The 21,914-nt window shown below is 50.9% G+C and overlaps 1 protein-coding gene across 2 annotated transcripts; it reads left to right on the top strand.

Annotated features, from left to right (window-relative positions):
* Positions 1 to 891: 891 nt before the first annotated feature.
* Sesn2 (sestrin 2) lies at positions 892 to 17,392 on the top strand. 2 transcript variants are annotated; one of them, XM_051171004.1, is made up of 10 exons: positions 892 to 1,327; positions 8,356 to 8,421; positions 10,111 to 10,308; positions 11,679 to 11,861; positions 11,969 to 12,181; positions 12,662 to 12,812; positions 13,245 to 13,363; positions 13,678 to 13,868; positions 16,430 to 16,574; positions 17,162 to 17,392. In XM_051171004.1, the coding sequence occupies exons 1-10, from the start codon at positions 1,238 to 1,240 to the stop codon at positions 17,246 to 17,248; spliced, it is 1,443 nt and encodes a 480-aa protein (XP_051026961.1). In that variant the 5' UTR covers positions 892 to 1,237; the 3' UTR covers positions 17,249 to 17,392. The 2 variants fall into 2 exon arrangements, with proteins under 2 accessions (XP_051026961.1, XP_051026960.1); XM_051171003.1 differs by having other exon boundaries at positions 10,108 to 10,308.
* The last annotated feature ends 4,522 nt before the right edge of the window (positions 17,393 to 21,914 follow it).

The following is a 21,914-nucleotide window of genomic DNA, read 5'->3' as shown; positions in this document are numbered from 1 at the left end:
ACGGCGAATGGAGCTTAAAGTGCTGGGGGCGTTGGAAGAGGCAATCTCCTGGCAAGAGGAGAAGTGAGTGCCAGGAAGTGAAGAGGGTGAGTGTCTAGAAAAAAAAAAAAAAAAAGAGGGATAAAAACAGAAACTAGGGGAGCACCCACTGTTAGGGAGTGGAAGGAAAAAGAGGAGTCAGAGGGGGGAGTGGCCAGAGGGAGAAACCAGAATAGACTCAGCCAGACACCCAAGTTACAAAGTTTCCAGGAGGTCCTGCAGGGTGGAAGACAGGAGGGCAGGCACCCAGGCAGGGCAGAAGAGGGAAATTGTAGCAATCCGGATTGAGATTAAATCTGAGACGAGCCAAGGGTATTTCAGCGAGGGCTTTCCCTAGACTCCAAAAATAAGGTGATTTCCTTGGTTTGGTGCTTCTGAAGGTGCAGATCTCTCAAAGCCTGAGGGGACAGGGTGTGGCTCTTGGCCTTCAATTTGTGGTATTTGATCTATAATTAGAACAACTGGATGTGGTTAGGGCTTTCTGCAGCCCTAACCAGTCCCTCCAGGAACTGGAAAGCTGAAGAACTTACTCGGAAGGGATTTCACACCTGGCTGTCTGGTCCAGCCCCGTGAAGTCCCGTTTCATCACGTAGCCCTAATGACTCCCTGGGCTGTCACTCTCATCTGGTATTGCCAGAGATCTGACTAACCCCCTTCTTGCAAAAGTTTGCAGCATCTGTGCGAGGCCAACTACAGCTCCCAGAGTTCCGAGGCGCTTCTCGGTGCTGATTGGAGGGACGGTTGGCTCCGGGGGGAGGTGTCGGCCCCGCCTTCCCGGGAAACAGGCATCTGATTGGCTGTGCGGTGAGGCTTTTGTGTCCCCGCCCTCCCCCAGGGACCGCAGCGGGCTGACAAGAGCCGGGAGAGCGCTGGCAGTTCCGCGGTGGGGATGCTGAGGAGCGCCGGCTTCGCGAGCAGTGCTGGCTACTGCGGACTTCCGAGGCACTCCCGGCCGTGAAAACCCCTGCGCCGCGACCAACCCCAGGCCTCCGAGGCCGGTCATAGTGCCCCAAGCTGGGCTGGAAGGAGTGTCCAACGAGGTAGCGCCGGTTCTCCGCATCCCGACAGACACCCAGGGCTTCTCGAGCTTTCCCCCAGCAGCGGCGACCCCTAGTCCCGGCCTCCGGCGCGCGCCCGCCTCAGACCCCCTCCGGTGCCCCGGGCGCTGACGAGCCGCGGCTGGGTCCTGGCGCACACCATGATCGTTGCGGACTCCGAGGGCGGTGCGGAGATCAAGAGCTACCTGCCGTTCGCCAGGGGCGGCGTTGACGGCCCCGGGACCGGAGAGGTAAGCAACCGCCGGGCGACGCCGCTCTTCTCTAGCCACTGATGAGCCTTGGGCTGACCCGGGCTAAGTCTGGTGCGACCCCCCCCCCCCTCCCCGGGCTCAGGGTCTAGGAGCACGTAAGCTAGGGCTAGGGTTGCATCAACTGCAGCCTCCGGGTCTCCCTTCTTTTTCCCATTGCCCTCGCCTCTCCCGCCCCCACCACCCTGGGAGGGAGGGGGCTGCGGAGCCCTCCCTGCCTCCTTCGGACTCCAGGCCAATGAGAGGGGACGCCTTCTCTGTGGGTTTGTGCTCTGGAGCAGCGAACGTTTTCAAGTCCAGGCAAATCCCGGCCGGAGAGACCCGACCACTCCTCCACCCCGCCCCCTTCCGCAGATTCCCTTCCTCTCTGTAGGGGCCGGCGGGCTGGGAGCTCTTTCTAGGGTCCGTGTGTGCTCCGATCGCGCAGCGAAGGGAGTGAGCCACCTGGGACTGGCCAGCGAAGGTCGACCTCCCCCCTTCCCCAGTCCCCACCTGCACCCCCGGTCTGGAAACTAGCCCGAGTGCTTTAGGGGTTTGGCTGGCCGCCTGATCGTCGGCGGCAGCAGCCAGAGCTGGGGGGAGAAAACGGATAACCCTTGGTCCGGACTCTCAAAGCGTAACAAGTCTCAGGCTGCTCCCTATTAGAATGTTCTGGGATCCTCAAAGTTTGTCTTGCTGTCCCCTCAGAGCGTAGAGGGACTCTTAGCAGGGAGGCAAGGTATAAAGAAAGCCGTCCTCCTCCATCAGCCTTGGCGATGAACACCGTCTATCCTTTATGGAGCACCTACTGGATGCCAGCGTGTAGGTTTTGTCTGACAAGGACAGCAAATACAAACTGCCCTTTAGGCCCATTTCACAGAACGAGAAAATCGAGGCCGAGAAGGAGAGAGAGAGAGAGTGAGTGAGAGAGAGAGAGAGTGAGTCTTTGCATTGTTCGGGTTTTTTTTTTTTTTTTTTTTAAATTTGGTCTTGTTTTGTACTTTTGTTTTTTTTCTAAGCCTAGAGCAGTGTGGAAGGTATATTGCCAGGGCTGGAAATGGGTAGAGTGCTAGTCCGAAGGTGTATGACCCTCAGAGAAGCTCTGCTCATACCTGAAGAATGTCATATCTGGGGGGGTCCTCCGCCCAGCAGCCCGTGGTTTCTTCGCAAGGTTTAGGAATCTGTGTGAAGAAAGTCCCCCCCCCCCTTCTGTGCCTTCTTCGCCGATCACTCCTGCCTGCCTGCTTTGTGAACAGTGTTGTTAGTGAGAGCTCTGGTAAGTGAGTCCTGGATTCCAGACCCACCCTCCACTTTCTTGCTGGCTTATCTTGGCCAAGTGGCCTCTTTGAATGCAGTCTCTTTTATAGGTATTTTGATGGTATTACTAAGATATTGTTGGGCAAATTAACCTCAAATACAAGCAAAGGCCTGAAGCAGAGTGCCTGGGACTTATTTATTGCAGGGAACCGTCCTTGCATTTAAAAATGCTAGCTTCTCTGTAAGACTGACTTAGCAGACATCCCGCCCCGCCCCCAGTGCCTCCGGAGGGAATCTGAGTCTTTTTCTCTGCTACCTAAGGAGGAGAGCCAGCCCAGTTCTCTCCCCACAGTGCCTGGAGGGGAAGACAATCGCAGGCGGTCTAGGTAGGATCCTAGGGAGATAGGACGCCTTAGAGGACCTGAGCTCCCCCTTCCCCCACCCCTAGGCCGGCCTCGACCTCGAGACTATCTTTCCATCTCAACCTCCTGAGGGTTGGAATTACAAGTGTCCCCCGACCCCCCCCCCCACTAGATTTAAGAAAGTCACTTTACCAGCATTGAGGAAAGCTGGTAAGGTTTACAACATTTCTACAGCTCCCTCTCCCTCAAGAAAAGATGACCTTGAGGGTGTCTGCTTTAAGTGGGAGCCTGAGAAGAGAGGGCGCCCATCGTCCAGGCCCTAGTGTGCAAGACCCAAGGGAAGGGTGGGTAGTCCGCTCAACCGTTTCAGACCTTCTTGCAGAGGATCAAGGCCTTCAAATACACCTGTCTCCAGTAAGTTCCACGGACCTGACTCTTGTATGTTTTCAAAACATGCTTATGGGATTCTAGAACGACTTCCTCAAACGTCTGTCACTTCCTCAGAAAAGCCTTTTCTCCTCACCAGATGAGTTCCTTTGCCTACCTCTTCTAGTCCCCTTCGCCTTTGCAAGCTAGTTTCAAAAGCGAGGCCCTCCTTTCTGCGCCAGCCTCCCTCCCCTGGACTACTTAGTAACACCCCCGCAGGGCTCACTGTGGTTTGCAGCTGCATTCTTAACTGACCCTTGTCAACTGTTGAGGCTCTGAAACTCCCTATGAACTGTGCCAGGCCAGAAAGGGACCACTCTTGAGCTTAGGTCACTTGTCTCTGAAGAGAGGTCAAGTTCTGCTTCTCTCAGGATGTTTGAGAGGAATTAAGGTGCTTGTGAGAACAAAGCAAGTAAAGCACTTTTAGCCTTGGGCCGGTCCATGCTGTCTGCTGCTCTGCTGGCCTGCCCCTCCGCCCCTTCCCCCCCAAGGCTGGCTTGGAGGTCTTCACCTGAAGTGTAAACCGGGACACATAATCTGGATTCAGTTGACAGGGAGTTGACAGACCTTATTACCAGCTTGCAGAATGACCTAGCAGGTATCTGTTGCTGAGGCCTGGGGCTGGCCGACTCCAGAGAAGAACACAGGCTGGGCTACTGTGAGGGGCCAGAGCAGCTGGTGAACAGTGCTCTGGGAGGTATGGATTCAAATCGCTAGGTCAGGTCCCATTTCCAGAGCCGGTTATGGTGGAGTAGAAATGGCTCCCTTTGGGTTCAAATTGCATATTAGACACTTGTTAGATGGTTGGTACTTTATTCTTAGACAGGTGTGGTGGCGCACGGCTTTAATCCCAGCACTCGGGAGGCAGAGGCAGGTGGATCGCTGTGAGTTCGAGGCCAGCCTGGTCTACAAAGTGAGTCCAGGACAGCCAAGGCTACACAGAGAAACCCTGTCTTGAAAACCCTTTACAAAAAGTTTTTTTAACTAATTAAGCTAAATTCCAATTAAGGTAATCAAAAATTGAAATTTTTGTTGTTGTTGTTGCTGTGGTCACAATTCAAATGCTTGGGCATGAAGAATGGAAAGAGACTACCATGAGTGTTAGTGCAGATGCAAAGCATCCCCCATCTGGAAAGTTCTGCTTGCACTCTTTGGTTTTTGTTTCTGTTTTGTTTTGTTTTTGAGACACGGGAGACAGGGTTTCTCTGTGTAGCCCTGCCTGTCTTAGAACCCACTCTGTAGATCAGGTTGGCCTCAAACTTAGAGATCCGCCTGCCTCTGTCTCCCGATTGCTGGGACTAAAGGCGTGCACCACCATGCTAACTTGGACCTCTCAGTGCCTTATCTCTTAGCTGTAACACGTTAGTCGCAGCTTCTACCATCTAGTTTAGATTGTAGCAGATGTGGAGTCAACGCATACACCAGTGGAACCAGGGATTTCCTTGTAATTGCTCAATGCTATTATGGATGTCCCAGGGCCTGGGAGGACATCTGTGTTAGTGATGCCACATCTTGGCAGTGAGGCCCTGCTCCTCCAGCTTGCCCTGGACATGCCCAGGTGTGAAGTGAGGGGAGCGGTCAGGGTATTGGAGCCATATGGATTCCAGTCTCTAGCCTTGTATCTAGGGCTCTCCAGTGTCCCTAGAGGCTGACCGCTGGTCCTCTCATCCTCACAGGCTCTGTTGCCTTCTCAGCCAGCTCAAAGGTCACTTACCTCCCCAGTAGTTTTTCCTGTCCTCTTAAACTAAAATGCCACACACTCTCTCCCACCCCGCCATTACTCACGGCTCTGTTTCATCCCTCTCCTATGATTGGAAATCCTGTTCATCATTCGTTTGCTCTCTCCCTGGGAACGAAAATTATATGAAGGCTGGCTGGGACGTTGTCTTTTTCACTAGTGTATTCATACTGCCTGCAATACAGTCATCAAGAAATTGTCAAATGAACAAATTAATTCTGATTTTACCTGGAAAGCACTTAGCACTGCGCTCTGTGCCTGAGACAGCCATTGGTAAAAAGCATCCGCTGCCGCCCTGCCCCCCACCCCCAATCTCTGTGTGGATTGCTGAAGGGGGGGCTTTGGTTTTAGTAATTAAAAAAAAAAGCTTCACAAAGGGATTCTAATGGACTTGCAGGGCAGGGAGGCTCTTGTTTAAAATAACAATGAAGTTAATGACAGGGAGTTTTACAAAGTGCTCTTCCTGGTGGAGGCGCTGAGGTAAACTGTGGCACAGTCAGTCCCTTTAAATCCTCGTAACAAACAAACAAAACGATTTGGGTATGTGTGGATATTAAAGTTCTGAGATGAAAAATGAAAATAAAAAAGAGAACAAGGAAAGCACAGCAGCACCGGCAGCAGTCCTTGTTTCCCAGACAGAGCTGCTGGGCCACCCTCTCAAATGAGAGAGGAGCGGGGGCTGTAAAGTCCCCAGTGAAAGTCCAGTTATTCCAGGAGGAAACTGAGGCTCACATTGCTAACTGGTGGGCCGGCCTATCAAAAACATTCTTTTGTGTGTGCCCAGCCTTGAACCCAGGGCCTTACACAGGCTATGCTCACCTATTTGAGCTATGCTTTCAGCCCCCTCCACGGCGACACCCTACAAAGGAGCTATGGCTCCACTCCAACGGTTCCGTTTGTTGATTGGTTTTGAGACAACAGCTCACTGGGTAGCCAAGGCTGGCCTCAAAGCCTCAAACTTCTGATCCTCTTGCCTCAGCCTCCCCAATGCTGGTGTTGCAGGTGTTTAGCTGTGCTTTCTCAGTCTGCCCTCAGGTCCTCAGGAGAGCTGGAGGCCCAGTCGGTGGAGTCAGCAGGTCTTATCTCCTGACAGAGCTGTTGGGCATTTTCTCAAGTGAGGGAGGGAGGGGAGCTGTGAAGGGAGTGCTTGTGCAGCATGGTGTTTCTGTAAGTCCTCAGACCAGACTAGCCTGCTACTGCTACCTCTTCCAAGTGTGGGTTGAAACCCTGCATGGTGGCTGCCGACACAGGCCTTTCATGCTGGCACTCAGGAGGTGCAGGCAGCTGGATCTTGGAGTTCAAGGCCAACCTGGTCTACAGAGTTGAGTTCCAGGACTGCTAAGAAAAGGGGGGGGGGATGTGGGTTGAAAGGGGCCAGCCTAGTCTCTTCTGCCTTCAGGAATCAGACCCAGAGAGTCTACCTAACTTTTAGGCCAGACAGCACAGAAAATTAGCCAAAGAACCAGTATGCATGCCTAGGCCACCAGGCTCCTTCCTTCTTTCTTTTGTTATCCTGTAGGCCTATATAGGTTGCCTCTCCTTCAAAGCACTTCTGTATTGTTGTTTTGGGGGGGGGGGCTTTTTGTTTTGTTTTGTTTTTCTGAGACAAGGTTTCTCTATGTAGCCCTGGCTGGCTTGCAACTCACTCACTCTGTAGATCAGGCTGGCCTTGAATTTAGAGATCTACTTACCACTGGGCATAGTGGTGCAAGCCTTTAATCCCAGTGCTCGGGAGGCAGAGGCAGGCGGATTTTTTGGTTTGGTTTGGTTTGAGACAGGGTTTCTTTTTGTAGCCTTAGCTTTGTAGATCAGGCTGTCCTTGAACTCTCAGTGATCTGCCTCCCGAGTTCTGGGACTAAAGGCATGCGCCACCACACCCGGCTTATTTGGATCAGTTGTATCAAGGCTGATACAGCGAGCCCCACGATGGCATTGAGTGGGGCTGGATCACTCGTCTATCAGGAAGGCTTTGGTAAGGGAAAGTGGGACTTAAGTGATTCATACTCCAGAAAGTCCATCTGGGTGCCGGGTAGGTTCTGGCTGGTGCAGACAGGGGCAGTTGACGAGGCTGACCGTGATGACGGCCTAGACGCTTCTGAAGGAAGGATGAGCACATGACTGTTTGCAGGCCTGTGAGGGGTGCATTTGAGTGTAGAGTGTGCCCAGCAAGCCAGGCATGATGCCTAGGTTCATCCTCAGCATTGAAGACAGAAACAAGAAAGAAAGAAAAATGAATATTTGAGAGGTATTGAAGCTTCTTCAAAGGCATGGAGAGTAGTAGTAACTGGCTTTGGAATATAAAGGGCTCTTATTTGAAAAGAGTCTCCCCTCAGCCCCAGATAAGTGTCTCGCTGTGTAGCCCTGACTGTCCTGGAACCCACAGAGATCCGCCTGCCCTCTGCCTCCCCAAGGGCTGGGATTACAAGTGTGCACCACCACTCCGGTAGCTTAATTTCTTGTTTGTTTTTCTTTTTATTTTGTTTGTTTGTTTGTTTGGGACAAGGTTTCTCCGTGTAGCCTTGGCTGTCCTGGACTTCTAATTTCTTGTTTTAAAAAGTGTGTGTGCATAAATCACAGCATGTGTGTGTGACGTCAGAGGACAACTTGTAGGAGGAGTCAGGTCTCTTTCTACCATGTGGGTGCCCAGGGATTGAATTTAAGTCTTCCCACTTGGTGGCAAACCCCTCTCCCCACTGGGGTATCTCTTTGGCCTGTGTAAAGAATTCTATATAGTACACAAGTCCTCTGGGACTGTAGAGACACTGGTCTCCTGGAGACAGGCAAAATGAAAGCTATCTCTTTCCTTTCCCGCCCAGCCATGCTTGGTTTCTGGGCCCTGGCTGAGTCCCTGTACAGGCCAGCTCTTTCTCTTACCCGTTCGCTACACACCCAACAGGACTAAATGTTCTCCCTGGCTCCTCCATGAAGGCTGTACCAAGAACGTACTTCAGAAGCTCAGTGACATGCTGGGTGTGTTGGCTCACGCCTTTTAATCCCTTCACTCGGGAGGCAGAGGCAGGTGGATCTCTGTGAATTCAAGGCCAGCCTGGTCTACACAGTGAGTCCAGGACAGCCAAGGCTACACAGAGAAACCCTGTCTCGAAAAACCAAAAAAAAAGAAAGAAAAAAGAAAAGAAAGAAACTCAGTGACACTTGGGTTGGAGAAGGAGGCTAGACAGCTAACAGCTCTCTCTGTCCTCATTAGTCCTCCCTTCTGCTAAATAACCACCACGTATTTCCCTGCACAGGAGCATCGAGAAGGCCCGGCTCGGCGAGGCCCTCGGGGGCCCAGTGCCTTCATCCCAGTGGAGGAGGTGAGTTTGGAAGGGCGTGGGGGGCATGGACCACAGGAAGATCAGGATCTTTTCTTTTCCCACTCCTGATACATTTAGTTGCATACAAAGGCTCTTGAAGCTGGGATGTTCTCAACCTCAAAGTTGTCTGCAAAGAAGGAATTTCAAAGGATGAGATGATAGTGACACAGCCAAACTTGAGATCCCCAAACTACAGTGGGCTGCCACTCGTATTTTACGTCTGTATGCCAGCATTTTACTCTCACATATTGTTCCTGTATTTTCTTTTTTTCTGTTTATAAATAATTTATCTTTTATTTTTTTTAAAAAAGGGGGCGGGGAGAAACAGGGGGCCTTGGAGTTCATCTAGATTAGAATCCTGTTTCTGTTATTTATCAGATCTGTGGCCTGAAGCAGATCTGGCTTTTCCATCTGTTAATGGAGGAAAATAATAGTATTCACCTCACAGGGCAAGTTCAAACACTCAAGGAGATTCCTAATCAGATAGCTGTCTGTTAGGTGAATGAACCAGTCAGGGATAGGGGTGTCGCTCAGAGACAGAACACTTGCTCGCCATGCACAAGACCCTGGGTTTGGGACCCAGCTCCACAGTGAACAAACAAGAAGGGAAAGGAGGAAGGAAAGGGGACAGGGGCTGTGGTATAGGCCACTGCGGATGTTAGTGTGTTTGCCTGCCGTCTACAAAGCCCTGGGTTAGATCCTTAGCTCCACATAAACTGGTCATGGTGGTTTTTATGATTAAATATAAAGATATAAGGTAATAAGGTACCAAGCAGCAGATATTATGTTGTAGAGGAGTTTATTAAATGACCATGGGGGGAGAAGGAAAGGGGAAGGGGTAGCCCAGGGAGAGACAGAGAGAGGAAAAGTAAGGAGTAAGGGAGTTGAGAGAGGGGACCACGAGGAGGTTCTGTCCTTTTATATAGCCCTGGGCAGGGCCACACCCGGGTGGCAGGTAGGCAATGTCATCACGGGTAGGCAGAGTAAAGCAGAATCCTAACAGTAGCACATGCCTATAATCCCATCACTTGACGGGTAGAGGCAAGAGGATCAATGTCGCAGGATATTTGATCCCACTCTGAGCCCCGAGATTGTGAAGTGTAAAAACCTGGTTCTATGCAGAAGAGAGAAGGGAGCCAGGCAGTAGTGGCATGCACGTTTAATCTCAGCACTCGGGAAGTAGAGCCAGGCCCGATCTCTGTGTGTCTGAGGCCAGCCTGGTCTACAGAGCAAGTTTCAGGACAGCCAGAGCTACACAGAGAGACCCTGTTGCAAAAAATAAGAAGGGAGGAGGGCCTGGGGATGACGCTTAGTGGCATGACGTTTGTCTAGCGTGCACGAGGCCCTAGGTTTGATCCCCAGCATTGGAAAAAAAAAATAAAAAGAAGGAAAGAAATCTTTTTATCATTGCAGAGTAAAAATAGAGAAAATGAAACCCTAATTTCCTAGCTGTCTTGAGTAAGTTTATATGAAGTACTTGGACAGCGCCCAACATGTGGTAGACCTTATAAGGTACCTAAGAAGTATTGCTTAGTCGGCCTCCTCCTGTGGATGTGATTGGTGGTGTTCAGTTTCCTGCTCTTATCTTATATCTATATAATACAACTATATGTATAAAACAGAGAAGAGGTTGGTCAGTATGGGGTTGGGGGGCAGGAGAGAGCCCATGCTGTCCTCTTTGCCCAGCAGATCTTTCGGGAAGGAGCTGAGAGCCTGGAGCAGCACCTGGGGCTTGAGGCGATGATGTCTTCGGGGCGGGTGGACAACCTGGCGGTGGTGATGGGGCTGCACCCCGACTACCTTAGCAGCTTTTGGCGCCTGCACTACCAGCTGCTGCACACGGATGGACCCCTGGCCAGCTCCTGGCGCCACTATATTGCCATCATGGTAAGCTTGCCTGGGCTTGATGCTTGCAGGGCGGCCAAATAGTGGTTCTAGCTTCATTGCTGGGACTCTCCTGAGTTGGATTTTTTTTTTTTTTTTTTTTTTTTTTGGTTTGTTTTTTCGAGATAGGGTTTCTCTGTGTAGCGTTGACTATTGGGGACTCACTCTGTATACCAGGCTGGCCTCCCGAACTCACAGAGATCCACCTGCTTCTGCTGGGATTAAAGCTGTGTACCCTCCACTACCCAGCCTTGTGTTTTTTGTTTGTTTGTTTGTTTGTTTGTTTTTGAGACAGGGTCTCTCTGTGTAGCCTTCGCTGTCCTAGACTCCCTTTGTAGACCAGGCTGGCCTCAAACTCACTGTGATCTGCCTGCCTCTGCCTCCTGAGTGCTGGGATTAAAGGTGTGCACCATTATTTATTATTATGTATACAGCATTCTGTACCAGAGATCTGGAGAGAGCACCAGATCTCTTTATAGATAGTTGTAAGCCACCATGTGGTTGCTGGGAATTGAACTCAGGATCTTTGGAAGAGCAGTCAATGCTCTTAACCTCTGAGCCATCTCTCCAGCCCCCTACCCCCACCCCCTAGCTTTTTGTTTGTTTTGGGTTTTTGTTTTGGTTTTTTTGTTTTGTTTTGTTTTGTTTTTTGAGACAAGGTTTCTCTGTGTAGCCTTGGCTGTCCTGGACTCCCTTTGTAGACCATGCTGGCCTCGAACTCACAGCAATCCGCCTGCCTCTGCCTCCCAAGTACTGGGATTAAAGGCGTGTACCACCACACCCGGCTTGTTTTTTTGTTTTTTAAAGGTGAAAAGGAAGTTCTAGCTTTACCTGATGGTGTCCATGGAATTTTAAGTTTTAAAGAGAGACACCTGGGGCTGGAGAGATGGCTCAATGGTTAAGAGCACTGCCTGCTCTTCCAAAGGACCTCGGTTCAATTCCCAGCACCCACATGGCAGCTCACAACTGTCCGTAACTCCAAGATCTGACACCCCTACACCGATGCACATAAATTAAAATTAAATAAAATATTTAAAGAGAGACACCTTTTTTTTTTTCTGTGTAGCCTTGACTGTCCTGGACTCGCTTTGTAGACCAGGCTGGCCTGGAACACAGAGAGATCCACCTGCCTCTGCCTCCTGAGTGCTGGGATCAAAGATGTGTGCCACCACCACCCCGGCTGAAGAGAGACATCTTTAAGTGTATATTTTGCAAATGGGGAAAGTGAGGAGCAAAGGGGGTCAGGTGACCAGCAAGCTGGTACTGGAGCTGAAGTTAGACCATAGATTTCTCTGCCTCTTAGATTTCAAGGGGGTCTTCCCAGGATGGGTCACAGAAGGCGGGTAGTTCAGGCTTATTGACTCCCTCCACAGGCTGCTGCCCGCCACCAGTGTTCTTACCTGGTGGGTACCCACATGACAGAGTTCCTGCAGACTGGAGGTGACCCTGAGTGGCTGCTGGGCCTCGACCGGGCCCCTGAAAAACTTCGAAAACTCAGCGAGATCAACAAGTTACTGGCACATCGGCCTTGGCTCATCACCAAGGACCATATCCAGGTGTGGCAGGCAGAGAGAGCCCGGGACCCTGGGGCTGCCCAGGGGCGGGGCTGGGGCTGCCCAGGGGCAGCCACTAAGCCTCTTGACTCTCCCTCCTGCCATCTCAGGCCTTACTGAAGACTGGAGAGCACAGCTGGTCCCTGGCTGAACTCATCCAAGCGCTGGTCCTGTTTACCCACTGCCACTCTCTGGCGTCCTTCGTGTTTGGCTGTGGAATTCTTCCTGAAGGAGACGCAGAGGGCAGCCCTGCCTCACAGGCACCCTCACCTCCCAGTGAACAAGGCAGCCCCCCAAATGGGGACCCATTGAACAACACTGGGGTGAGTCATGGCCCTGGATCGCGGTGTGGGAGAAAACTGGTGCAGGCCCTGCTGTGAGAATAGAGACCTCTGTTTGCTTCCCCATCTCTTCACAGTGAGAGACCACAGCAAAATTGCTTGGCTGGTAGCACACGCCTTTAATCCCAGCACTTGGGAGGCAGAGGCAGGCTGTGAGTTCGAAGCCAGCCTGGTCTATAAAGTGAATCCAGGACAGCCAAGGCTAACACAGAGAGGCCCTGTCTCAAAAACCCAAAACAAACAAACCCAGAAAGCTTGTGAATTACCAATGAAGGAAGGCAGTTGTCTCCTCTCTGGACTTAGAAAGTTCCCTTTGGGAGGCTCAGGCTGCCGGAGGTGCCCAGCGCGGTGGCCCCAGAAACCAGCTGTGGTTTCTGATCACTCAGGAAGGCCTGGAATATGGAAACACTGAGTGTTGTTTCCCAGAGGGACGAAATGGTGATCACCGGGTCCTTCCTGCAGGGTTTTGAAGCCGCCCGCGATGTAGAAGCTCTGATGGAACGCATGAGGCAGCTGCAGGAGAGCCTGCTGCGGGACGAGGGGGCTTCCCAGGAGGAAATGGAGAACCGTTTTGAGCTGGAGAAGTCAGAAAGCCTGCTGGTGACCCCCTCAGGTACAGGATCACAAGCCTCAGTGCTGGGGCTGCCCCCCCCCCTTTACATTGCTGATGGCAGCAGACACCTCCATACACCATGCCTTCTCCTTCCAGGGGGGTTCTGAGCATGGGCCTTGCATTCAGACTTGCCTTTGACTCCTGGTCTGTTAGCCCTGCAGGGCTTGTGTGTCAGGTGGACAGAGCCAAGATCAGAGCCATTCCATAGACCTGCCTGTGATTATTATGGGGGCTTTGCCTCTTGGGTCCACCGGTAGGAGTCGCCTGCTCTGTAGGAGCTGGCTCTAGCTAAACTCCTCCCAGTTCGTTGGGGAGAGGCTCTCTGAGGTCCCCTACTATACTTGCCCCACCCCCCCTCCCATGGCTTCCCTGAAGATGTGGAGCCTGCTCTGCCCAGCCTCACTGTTGTCACCTTTCTGATTCGGCCTTTAGCGGACATCCTGGAGCCCTCTCCACACCCGGACATTCTGTGCTTTGTGGAAGACCCTGCTTTTGGATATGAAGACTTCACTCGCCGAGGGACTCAGGCGCCCCCAACCTTCCGGGCCCAGGTGAGGGTGCCCCCCCCGCACCAGTCTTGTTCATCATCGCTTCAGATTTACATATACGCAGGGGGGAGGCACGTGGTTCTAAGTTGCATACCTCCTCCCTTTAAGAACTCTTGAGGGCTGCCCGGGAGACCTGAAAGGGCCCTACAGGGAGGGTGGGAAAGTCCACGCCCAGGGACATCCTGGTTGGTGTCTCAGGCCAGTGAGGGTATGTTATGCAAAGCTAAGGTGTGACTCCTAGAGGTACAGAGGCCAGACCTCTGGCCAGCCTTGGTCCTCCAAAGTCTTGCTCACTGACCTCTCCCTTCATTCCTCAGGACTATACCTGGGAAGACCACGGCTACTCACTGATCCAGCGGCTCTACCCTGAGGGAGGGCAGCTGCTGGACGAGAAGTTTCAGGTCGCCTACAGCCTCACCTATAACACTATTGCCATGCACAGTGGCGTGGACACCTCCATGCTCCGCAGGGCCATCTGGAACTACATCCACTGCGTCTTTGGCATCCGGTGAGCACGTGTCCCCCAAGTTCAGGCGCCATGGGTGCCACAGGCCTTTCCTGAGCTCACTGGTATTTTTCTTCTCTTGCCAGAGATAGCAGGGCCTTGCTCTGTTGTGCTGTGCCCAGGGCCATGTGCGTGCTGGACATGATGTACTCATTTATGTATTTTTAATATGTTGAGATAGGGTCTCACTCTGTAACCTTGACTAGCCCAGAACTTGTATGGTACAGGCTGACCTTGAACTTGTGACATTCCTCCTGCCCTGGCTGCTTAGGTGCTGGGCTTACAGACCTGCTCCTCCAACATTCTTTAAACTATGGTTTCCCGTGGGTATTCACACATCTCTACGCAAATAACATGCATAAAACATATGCACACACTACATATGCACACACTACACAGAAGCATGTTTAAATTTCCAAAGAGCACATCTTTCCTCCTAGTGAAGAAGGACAGCAGCAGGACGTGGTGGCGCATGCCTTTGGTCTCACTCTTTCTGGAATGCTTGGGGGAGGGCAGGGGGAGGATCCTTTCTCAACGCTCAGTCAGTAGACAGGCAAAATGGCTCAATGAGTAAAGAGCTTACTGTCAGTGACCCAAGTGTGACCCCTGGGCCCCACGTGGTACAAGGAGAGAACCAACTCCAGTGAGTTTTCCTCTGACCTCCACATGTGTACTGTGTCACACATGTGTGTATGGATACAAACATACATACAAGTAAATAAAATATACCTAATTTTCTTTTAAAATAAGATTGGTAACAAGACAAAAATTAACTCACTGACAGGCTTGGTGGTGCACGCCTTTAATCCTAGTACCTGGGAGGCAGCCACAGGTGGATCTCTGTGAGTTTGAGGTTAGCCTGGTCTACAAAGCAAGTCCAGGACAGCCAAGGCTGTCTCAAAAAAACCCCAAAAATCAACTCCCTGTGTGAATTGTATAGAAGATTACTTTCCACACACCTGGCTCTTGTTTATAATTTTCATGAGGTGCATAACAGGCTATGAATGGAAATGTTATTTAAAGTCCTCCACTGTGTGATTCTGTATTGTCCTTATTTTGCTTTTTTTGATTTTTTGGTTTTTCAAGACAGGGTTTCTCTGTGTAGCCTTGGCTGTCCTGGACTCACTTTGTAGACCAGGCTGGCCTTGAACTCAGAGATCTACCTGCCTTTGCCTACCGAGTGCTGGGATTAAAGGCGTGCACCACCACACCTGGCTCTCACACATGTTCTTATAGGTAAATCCCCCAAATAAAATGATTTATTTAAGAGATCAATGGAACTTTATTTATTTTTGAGATGTGGTCTCAAGATAGGTCAGGGTAGTTTGGTGATGGTGGCGGCGCACGCCTTTAATCCCAGTGCTTGGGAAGCAGGTGGATCTCTATAAATTAGAGGCCAGCCTAGCCTATAGAGCAAGCTCCAGGACAGCTAAGACTACACAGGGAAACCCTGTTTTGTTTGAAAAGAAAAAAAGAAAAGAAAGCTATCCCAGGTTGACTTTGAACTCACAGCAGTCCATCTATTTTAGTCTCTCCAATGCTGGGGTTGCAGGTATGAACTAATCACCTGTCTTCTGCTTTTTCTTTTTCTTTTTTCTTTATTTCTCCCGGCCCCCCACCCCCACCCCCGAGACAGAATTTCTCTGTGTAGCCTTGGCTGTCCTGCACTTGCTTTGTAGACCAGGCTGGTCTCAAACTCACAGTGATCCACCTGCCTCTACCTCCTGAGTACTGGGATTAAAGGTGTGCGCCGCCTGGCTGGCTTTTTCTTTTCTTTTTCTTTTTTTCTTTTGACTTTTTCTTTTAATGAATTTATTTCTTGCACATACCTGTAATCCTAGCACAGAGAAGACAGAGACAGGAAGATCTGGAGTTCAAGGCCATCCTTGGCTAATTAACAAGTTCAACTGCTGGGCTACAGGACTCTTAAAAAACAAACAAGAAATACCAAAATTGTCCAGTACATCACCTGATTTTATTATCATCAGGTGTTTCCTTCCTGGTTTTTAATTTTTTTTTTTTTCCTATGCACTGAGGAGACATGGGTAACTTCTAGACTCACTCCTAGTTTGCTTTGAATTTTTAACAAGTTAATTGCCTTCTCTGAGCCTTATTTTGTCCATCTATAAAATCAACACTGTCTTTTGCCCTCAACTACTTCATTCTGGGACTAGTAGGGGCTGACCTTCCTGTCTTTGCTATAGAACAGTAAGTGTGGGAGAGCTGGACTTGAAAGTCACCCCCTGCAGCAAGTGCCCTCTTTGAATCTCAGAAAGATGAAATCGATGAGCACTGTCCATTGTACATGGGCCGGGGTATATAGTTTTGCGGGCTCATGTTTGGCACGGTCAGAGCGCAACAGTCCATGCTCAGTGTCAGCGTCACTTGCAGTGTTCCTCTGCAAGCCTGGTATAACCTGTGACACGTGGTCAACTGCTTTTCTAAGAGGAAGCAGGCTTCTCGTGGCTTCCTACCTTCTGGCTTTTCTTGCCACTCTGTTCCTCCTTCTGTAGGGTGGAGGCAGGGCATGAGTAATGCTGTCCTTGTCATCGTCTCTCCTGCAGATACGATGACTATGATTATGGGGAGGTAAACCAGCTCCTGGAAAGGAACCTCAAAATATATATCAAGACCGTGGCCTGCTACCCAGAGAAGACAACGCGCAGAATGTACAATCTCTTCTGGAGGCACTTCCGCCACTCAGAGAAGGTAAAAGCAGCGTGATGACGTGCAAACAGCCAGTCCCAGCCTGTTGAAGAGTCACAGGGTAGGGTCCAGTGAGGGTCACACAGTGGAGGGGGGGGGTCTGTCCTGCCAGGTAGGACACCCTGGCCTGTTGTCCTTGGCTAACCCCTACTCCACCGTGTGATGTCAGGCCTCACCTCAATCTGGCACACGGGGTGCCTACTTTCCACACGGTCTTTGGTGCAGCCTGGTGTGCACAGGTGCAGATCTCAGTCTCCACAGGGGAGAAGTGTGACTTTGGGCAAGCTTCCGCTTTATAAGGAGAAGAGGTACTGCCTGCTTCTCAAAGTTGGGAAGACACAATGAGGCTATGTATGGAAACATTTGATCCTGCCCTGGGGCCGGTTAGTGGTAGCTCTCCTTTCAGACTAGTGAGGTAAAGTGTTCGTCATGACAGGGGAGCTCCTCAGTGGTCACTGAAGCCGACTGCAGAGTCTTAGCAAAGCTAGCCACATCTTGGTGGGAGGCGTGGGTGAGGTGAGTAGTTAGGGACCAGGTAGACTGGGAGGGCTGCAGTTCAGATGGCAACAAGCCTCCTTCCTGTGCCCCAGGTTCACGTGAACTTGCTGCTCCTCGAGGCCCGCATGCAAGCGGCCCTGCTCTACGCCCTCCGTGCCATCACCCGCCATATGACCTGACTCCCACCCAGTACACGGGACCAGCACCCGGAGCGGCTGACCCTGGGGCACTGTCCTCTCTGCAAGGATTTCTCTATCTGGAGACAGATCCAGGACACTTTTTGTGTGGTGTCCATCCACCGAATGTTGGGGGTAGACGTGTGTGTGGTGTGCCGCCCCCAAGGCAGGTCACATCTTCCTTTTCCTCACTGGACTTGACGGGATCATTGCACTGACTTTGGGGGTCTCAGCTCTGCCCCTGGAGCTAAAAGAAGACTAGGAAAGCTCAGGGGCCCATGACCCCTTTTCTTTCCCTGCTCCTAAAGCAGATGAAGGCTACAGAACTAAAGTCTGACTTATGTGCCAGCAGGCTGGACCCCAGGCACCACAAGTGCTGACTTTCTGGACTGGGAAGCCCCTGGCTGCCCGTGTGGAAGACCTCCAGGGACTAACACTCCAGGGAGCTTGCCTTCCCTCCTTCCTCCTCCTCCATTTCATCACCTCCCGCTTCCACCCATCAATGTGAAAGTCGGACTCACAGCTGGTCTGTGTGTCCAGCTCCCCCGAAGCCTGTTCTGTTGGGCAGCCTGTTCTCTGGTTGTCTGAATTTTGGTTCAGTTCTTTGTCTCCTTTACCCTCATACCCTTTTCTCCCATGCCTGGGGATGCGGGGCCCGGGAGAGGGGCCAAGCATATCCAAAGAGCACACTTTCTCTGGGGAGTTGGAGGCCATGCTGGTCCCTCTGCTGTCTGAAGACTAAGGAGTAGTTGCTGATGAATTCTGTATCTGGGTCTTGAGGGTGAGGTCTGGCCTCTTGAGGACCTCACAGCAGAGCCAGAGTCAAGGCCTAGGAGGGAGGAGATCCTGTCCTAGACTGTACTGATATGCAGTGGCTGGATCCCATTCTCCTGACCCTGTGGGCTCTGCCAAGAATATTTGCCAAAAACAAAAAAAGAGCCTTTCTTAGGTGGCACCAGGGCCCACCCAGTAAGAGGCATATACCAATGTTCTCTTTCTCTGAGCCCCATGGCCACACCTCTTGGACCTCACAGGGGTTGGCTTCGGTTTCTCAAGGTTTGACACTTTTCTCTGGGTTCTCAGGCCAAACCATCCCCAACAGCCTGATTTGATTCTTTCTTTTTCCCCCAAGACCTTGAAGGCCTCGGGGACCCTTATTCTACAGTCAGCCTTTCCTGGCTGCCTTCCAAGGGATGCCACCCCATCCCAGTGCCCCATCTGTCCCCTCTCCTGGGTTTAAGTGGGTTACTTGGCAGAAGCAGCCAAGACTGACAAGCACTTTGCATAGCAAACAACTGTGAATTCTGACACACACACCCCCACCCCCACCTCCACCAGCAGTAGGTGCCTCCTCTCAGACCAGTCCAGAGGTATCTGAGAAAATCAAGGAGTCACTGCTGCTTTTTCCCCACTCTCTGGGCCAGGCGGAACAGGAGCCTGGCCAGTGTGCCACATTTCATACCCGTGCAGGCACGGGAAGCAACTAGTACCCCCTCCAGGCTTCAGAGGCCTCCCTGCATCGATGGTGGGCAAGAGGGGAGGGGCCTCCAGCATGGGAGTTAAGTCCAAGAGGTGACACGGTGACACAATGATGCTGACCATGTCCCTGGGTGGGTTGGAAGGGCATCCAGTGTTAAAAGTACAGAAATCTTTGACGTTGTGAGCAGTTCTAGGTAATATAAATAAAAGTTCGCTGAGGTTTGTTTTGTAGTCCTTGTTAATAGGATGTTTGTCCATTTCCTGAAGGTCAGAGTTCACATCCTAGTATAAACCAGGAGCAGTGATTGCGTCATGGACTTGACCTCATGGCCTCCATCCTACCTGTACCTGTGCCCAGTGATTGCACGACTGGGGACTGCTGGCATTGGAAGTCAGCTGGGATGAGGCTGAGGCTCCTGTGTGCGCAGTCCTGGGCTTGATCTCTGACAACACAAAACAAAGTCTATCGTTGCTTGTGCCACCCATTTGGCACGTCTGGTACTGTGGGCTGATAAATGGCAGTGTTGTTTTCTGACTAAGGTGGCCCTAGCTGGGTAGTGGAAGGCCATTTCCCTGAAGCTGCAACCATCTTGGAAGAGATTTGCCATGGAGGTGAAGTAATACTGATGAGGCCATGGAGCTAGGATTCCAGTGGGACTTGCTTGACTGCGGCCTTGGCACCCTACTTTCCTGTCATCGTTGTTCCCGCCCCCCACCCCACTCTTGGACATCTTTGTGACAGGAAGGATGTTTGGCCACCTGAGGGTTCCCCCTTCACCACATCATTATGTTTCTTGTATAGAATTGAGGAGGCAGCATTATCAAAATGAGTTAAATATAGAGGCAAAATGCAGGCGTTAGGAGCACTTACTACACTTGCAGGGTACGTGAGTTCAATTCCCAGCACCCATATAAATGCCTATCACTCCAGTTCCAGCAAATCCAACACATTCTTTTTGTCCTCTTATGGCACCTGCACATACATGCCTATGCACACAGACAAGCATGCATGCACATAAATAAAAATAGAATAATACTTTTTTTTTTTTTTTGAGAAGGTCTTTGTGTTAGCTTTGGCTGTCCTGGACTTGCTTTGTAAACCAGGCTGGCCTCGAACTCACAGCAATCCACTCGCCTCTGCCTCTCGAGTGCTGGGATTAAAGGTGTGCACCACCACACCCAGCTAAGAATAATACATCTTTGAAAGTTAAATCCTTGTGAGTTTGAGGCCAATCTGATCTACAAAGCGAGTTCAGGACAGCTGGTGCTACTCAGAGAAACCGTTTCAATCCCCCCCCCCCCAAAAAAGGAAAAAGCACCCAGATGATGCTGGGCCCCATGGCGCATGCCTGTAATTGCAGCACTCAGAGAGGCAGAGGCAGGTGGATCACTGAGTTTGAGACCAGCCTGGTGTATGGAGTGATTTCAGGACAGCCAAGGCTACACGGAGAAACCCTGTCTCAGGAAAAGAAAGAAAGTTAAATATGGTCCCAGCACTTGGGAGGCAGAGGCAGGGGGATCTGAGTTTGAGGCCAGCCTGGTCTACAGAGGAAGTTCCAGAGAACAGCCAAGGCTGTTACACAGAGAAACCCTGTCTTAGGGGTGGGGGTGGAGAGGAAGGCATTGACCTTGATCAAGCTACTTGGTACCAGGAACTAGCAAGCACAGCAGGAAACCCACACAGTGACTAAGCTAAGACTGCTCCTGCCGCCTCCCATTTACCCTGAGCACCACCACCAAAAGCTGAGGTGTGGTACCCTTCTAGAAGCCTCCCCACGAGAAGCTTGTGAATCCTTTACACCACTCCCACCCTCCCCCCCCACCTCCCCCACCCCTGAGGTAACTGCAGGCTGGCCTCAAACTTTCCACACTCTTCCTGTCTGCCATGTGGATGCTGGATCACAGGTGTGTGCCACCATGCACCATCTATTCCAGAGTTGTTTATATTGTGTTGCTTTTGTTCCCAGATCAGCTGGGGTTTTTTTTCCCCCCTCTTTTCTTGTGGGTGGAGGTCAGAGGACAATTTGAAGGAGTCAGTGCTCACCTTCCATCATTTGGGACCTGAGGACCAACCTTGGGACAGGTTTGGCGACAGGTACCTTTACACACAGCTTTACACCAGCTCTCAAGCTAAATTTTTTTTCCTTTATTTTTGAGCCAAGGGCCTTATTTTGTAGCCCTGGTTATCCTGGACTCACTTTGTAGACCAGACTGGCCTCAAATTCAGAGATCCACCTGCCTCTGCCTCCTGAGTGCTGAGATTAAAAGTGTACATTACCATGCTGGGCCTTGAGCTCGATTTGTTCTTGTTTTGTTTTTTTAAAAAGATTTATTTATTATGTATACGGTATGCATCAGATCACATTATAGATGGTTGTGAGCCACCATATGGTTGCTGGGAATTGAACTCATGACCTCTGGAAGAGTAGACAGTGCTCTCAACCACTGAGCCATCTCTCTAGCCCTCGATTTTTTTTTTTTTAAAGCATGTTTTTTTCCATTAGCATATAGACCTGAACACACACTCTCAGCTCCAGTTTCTATTAATGAATTTGTTTGAAACCTCTGCACTCAACAATTCTAGATCTGGGCACAACTACCCTGCTTGGAGTTTGTGGGTGTTTTTGTTTTTATTTTCCAAGACACGATTTCTCTGTGTCACAGCCATGGCTGTCCTGGAATTCTTGGAGTTTGTGAAAGGCAGCTATGAGGATTTTTTTTTTTTTCCCTCTTAGTTCCTTATGTTTTTGTTTTTTGAGACTGGTGGTGGAGGGTGTCTCATTAGCCCATGGAGGCCTTTGTAGCTAACAACTGCCCTAAACTCCTGAGTGCTACATCAGAGACACCAGATCAGCAGTACCAGAGCCTGGAACAGTTACTTATTTGTTTGCCCGGTTTGTTTATACAGAGCAGCATTTTCTCCTTTGGCTGATCCTGGGTGGAGAAAAAGGAGCAGAGGGAATCTCCTGCAGCTTTCAGAGCCCTGGGGCAGGTAGGTAGACAGAAGTGCTTCAGATTCACCCCTGAGAATCCCTTGGAGGTCCCGTGGTTGGAGGCAGAGCTGGAATTACATCTTTAACCACTGCTCTGGTGTGTTTGCTCACTCAGCAGAGGCTGGTCACCTAATGTGTAACCAGCCCTGTAGATACAGGAGTGAATCCTGGGACAAAGTACCCACCCCACTCCCTTG

Source organism: Acomys russatus, chromosome 29, assembly GCF_903995435.1.
Source record: "Acomys russatus chromosome 29, mAcoRus1.1, whole genome shotgun sequence".
NCBI classification, from domain to species: domain Eukaryota; kingdom Metazoa; phylum Chordata; class Mammalia; order Rodentia; family Muridae; genus Acomys; species Acomys russatus.
The sequence above is the reverse complement of the archived record's forward strand: the minus strand, read 5'-3'. Positions and strand labels throughout refer to the sequence as shown.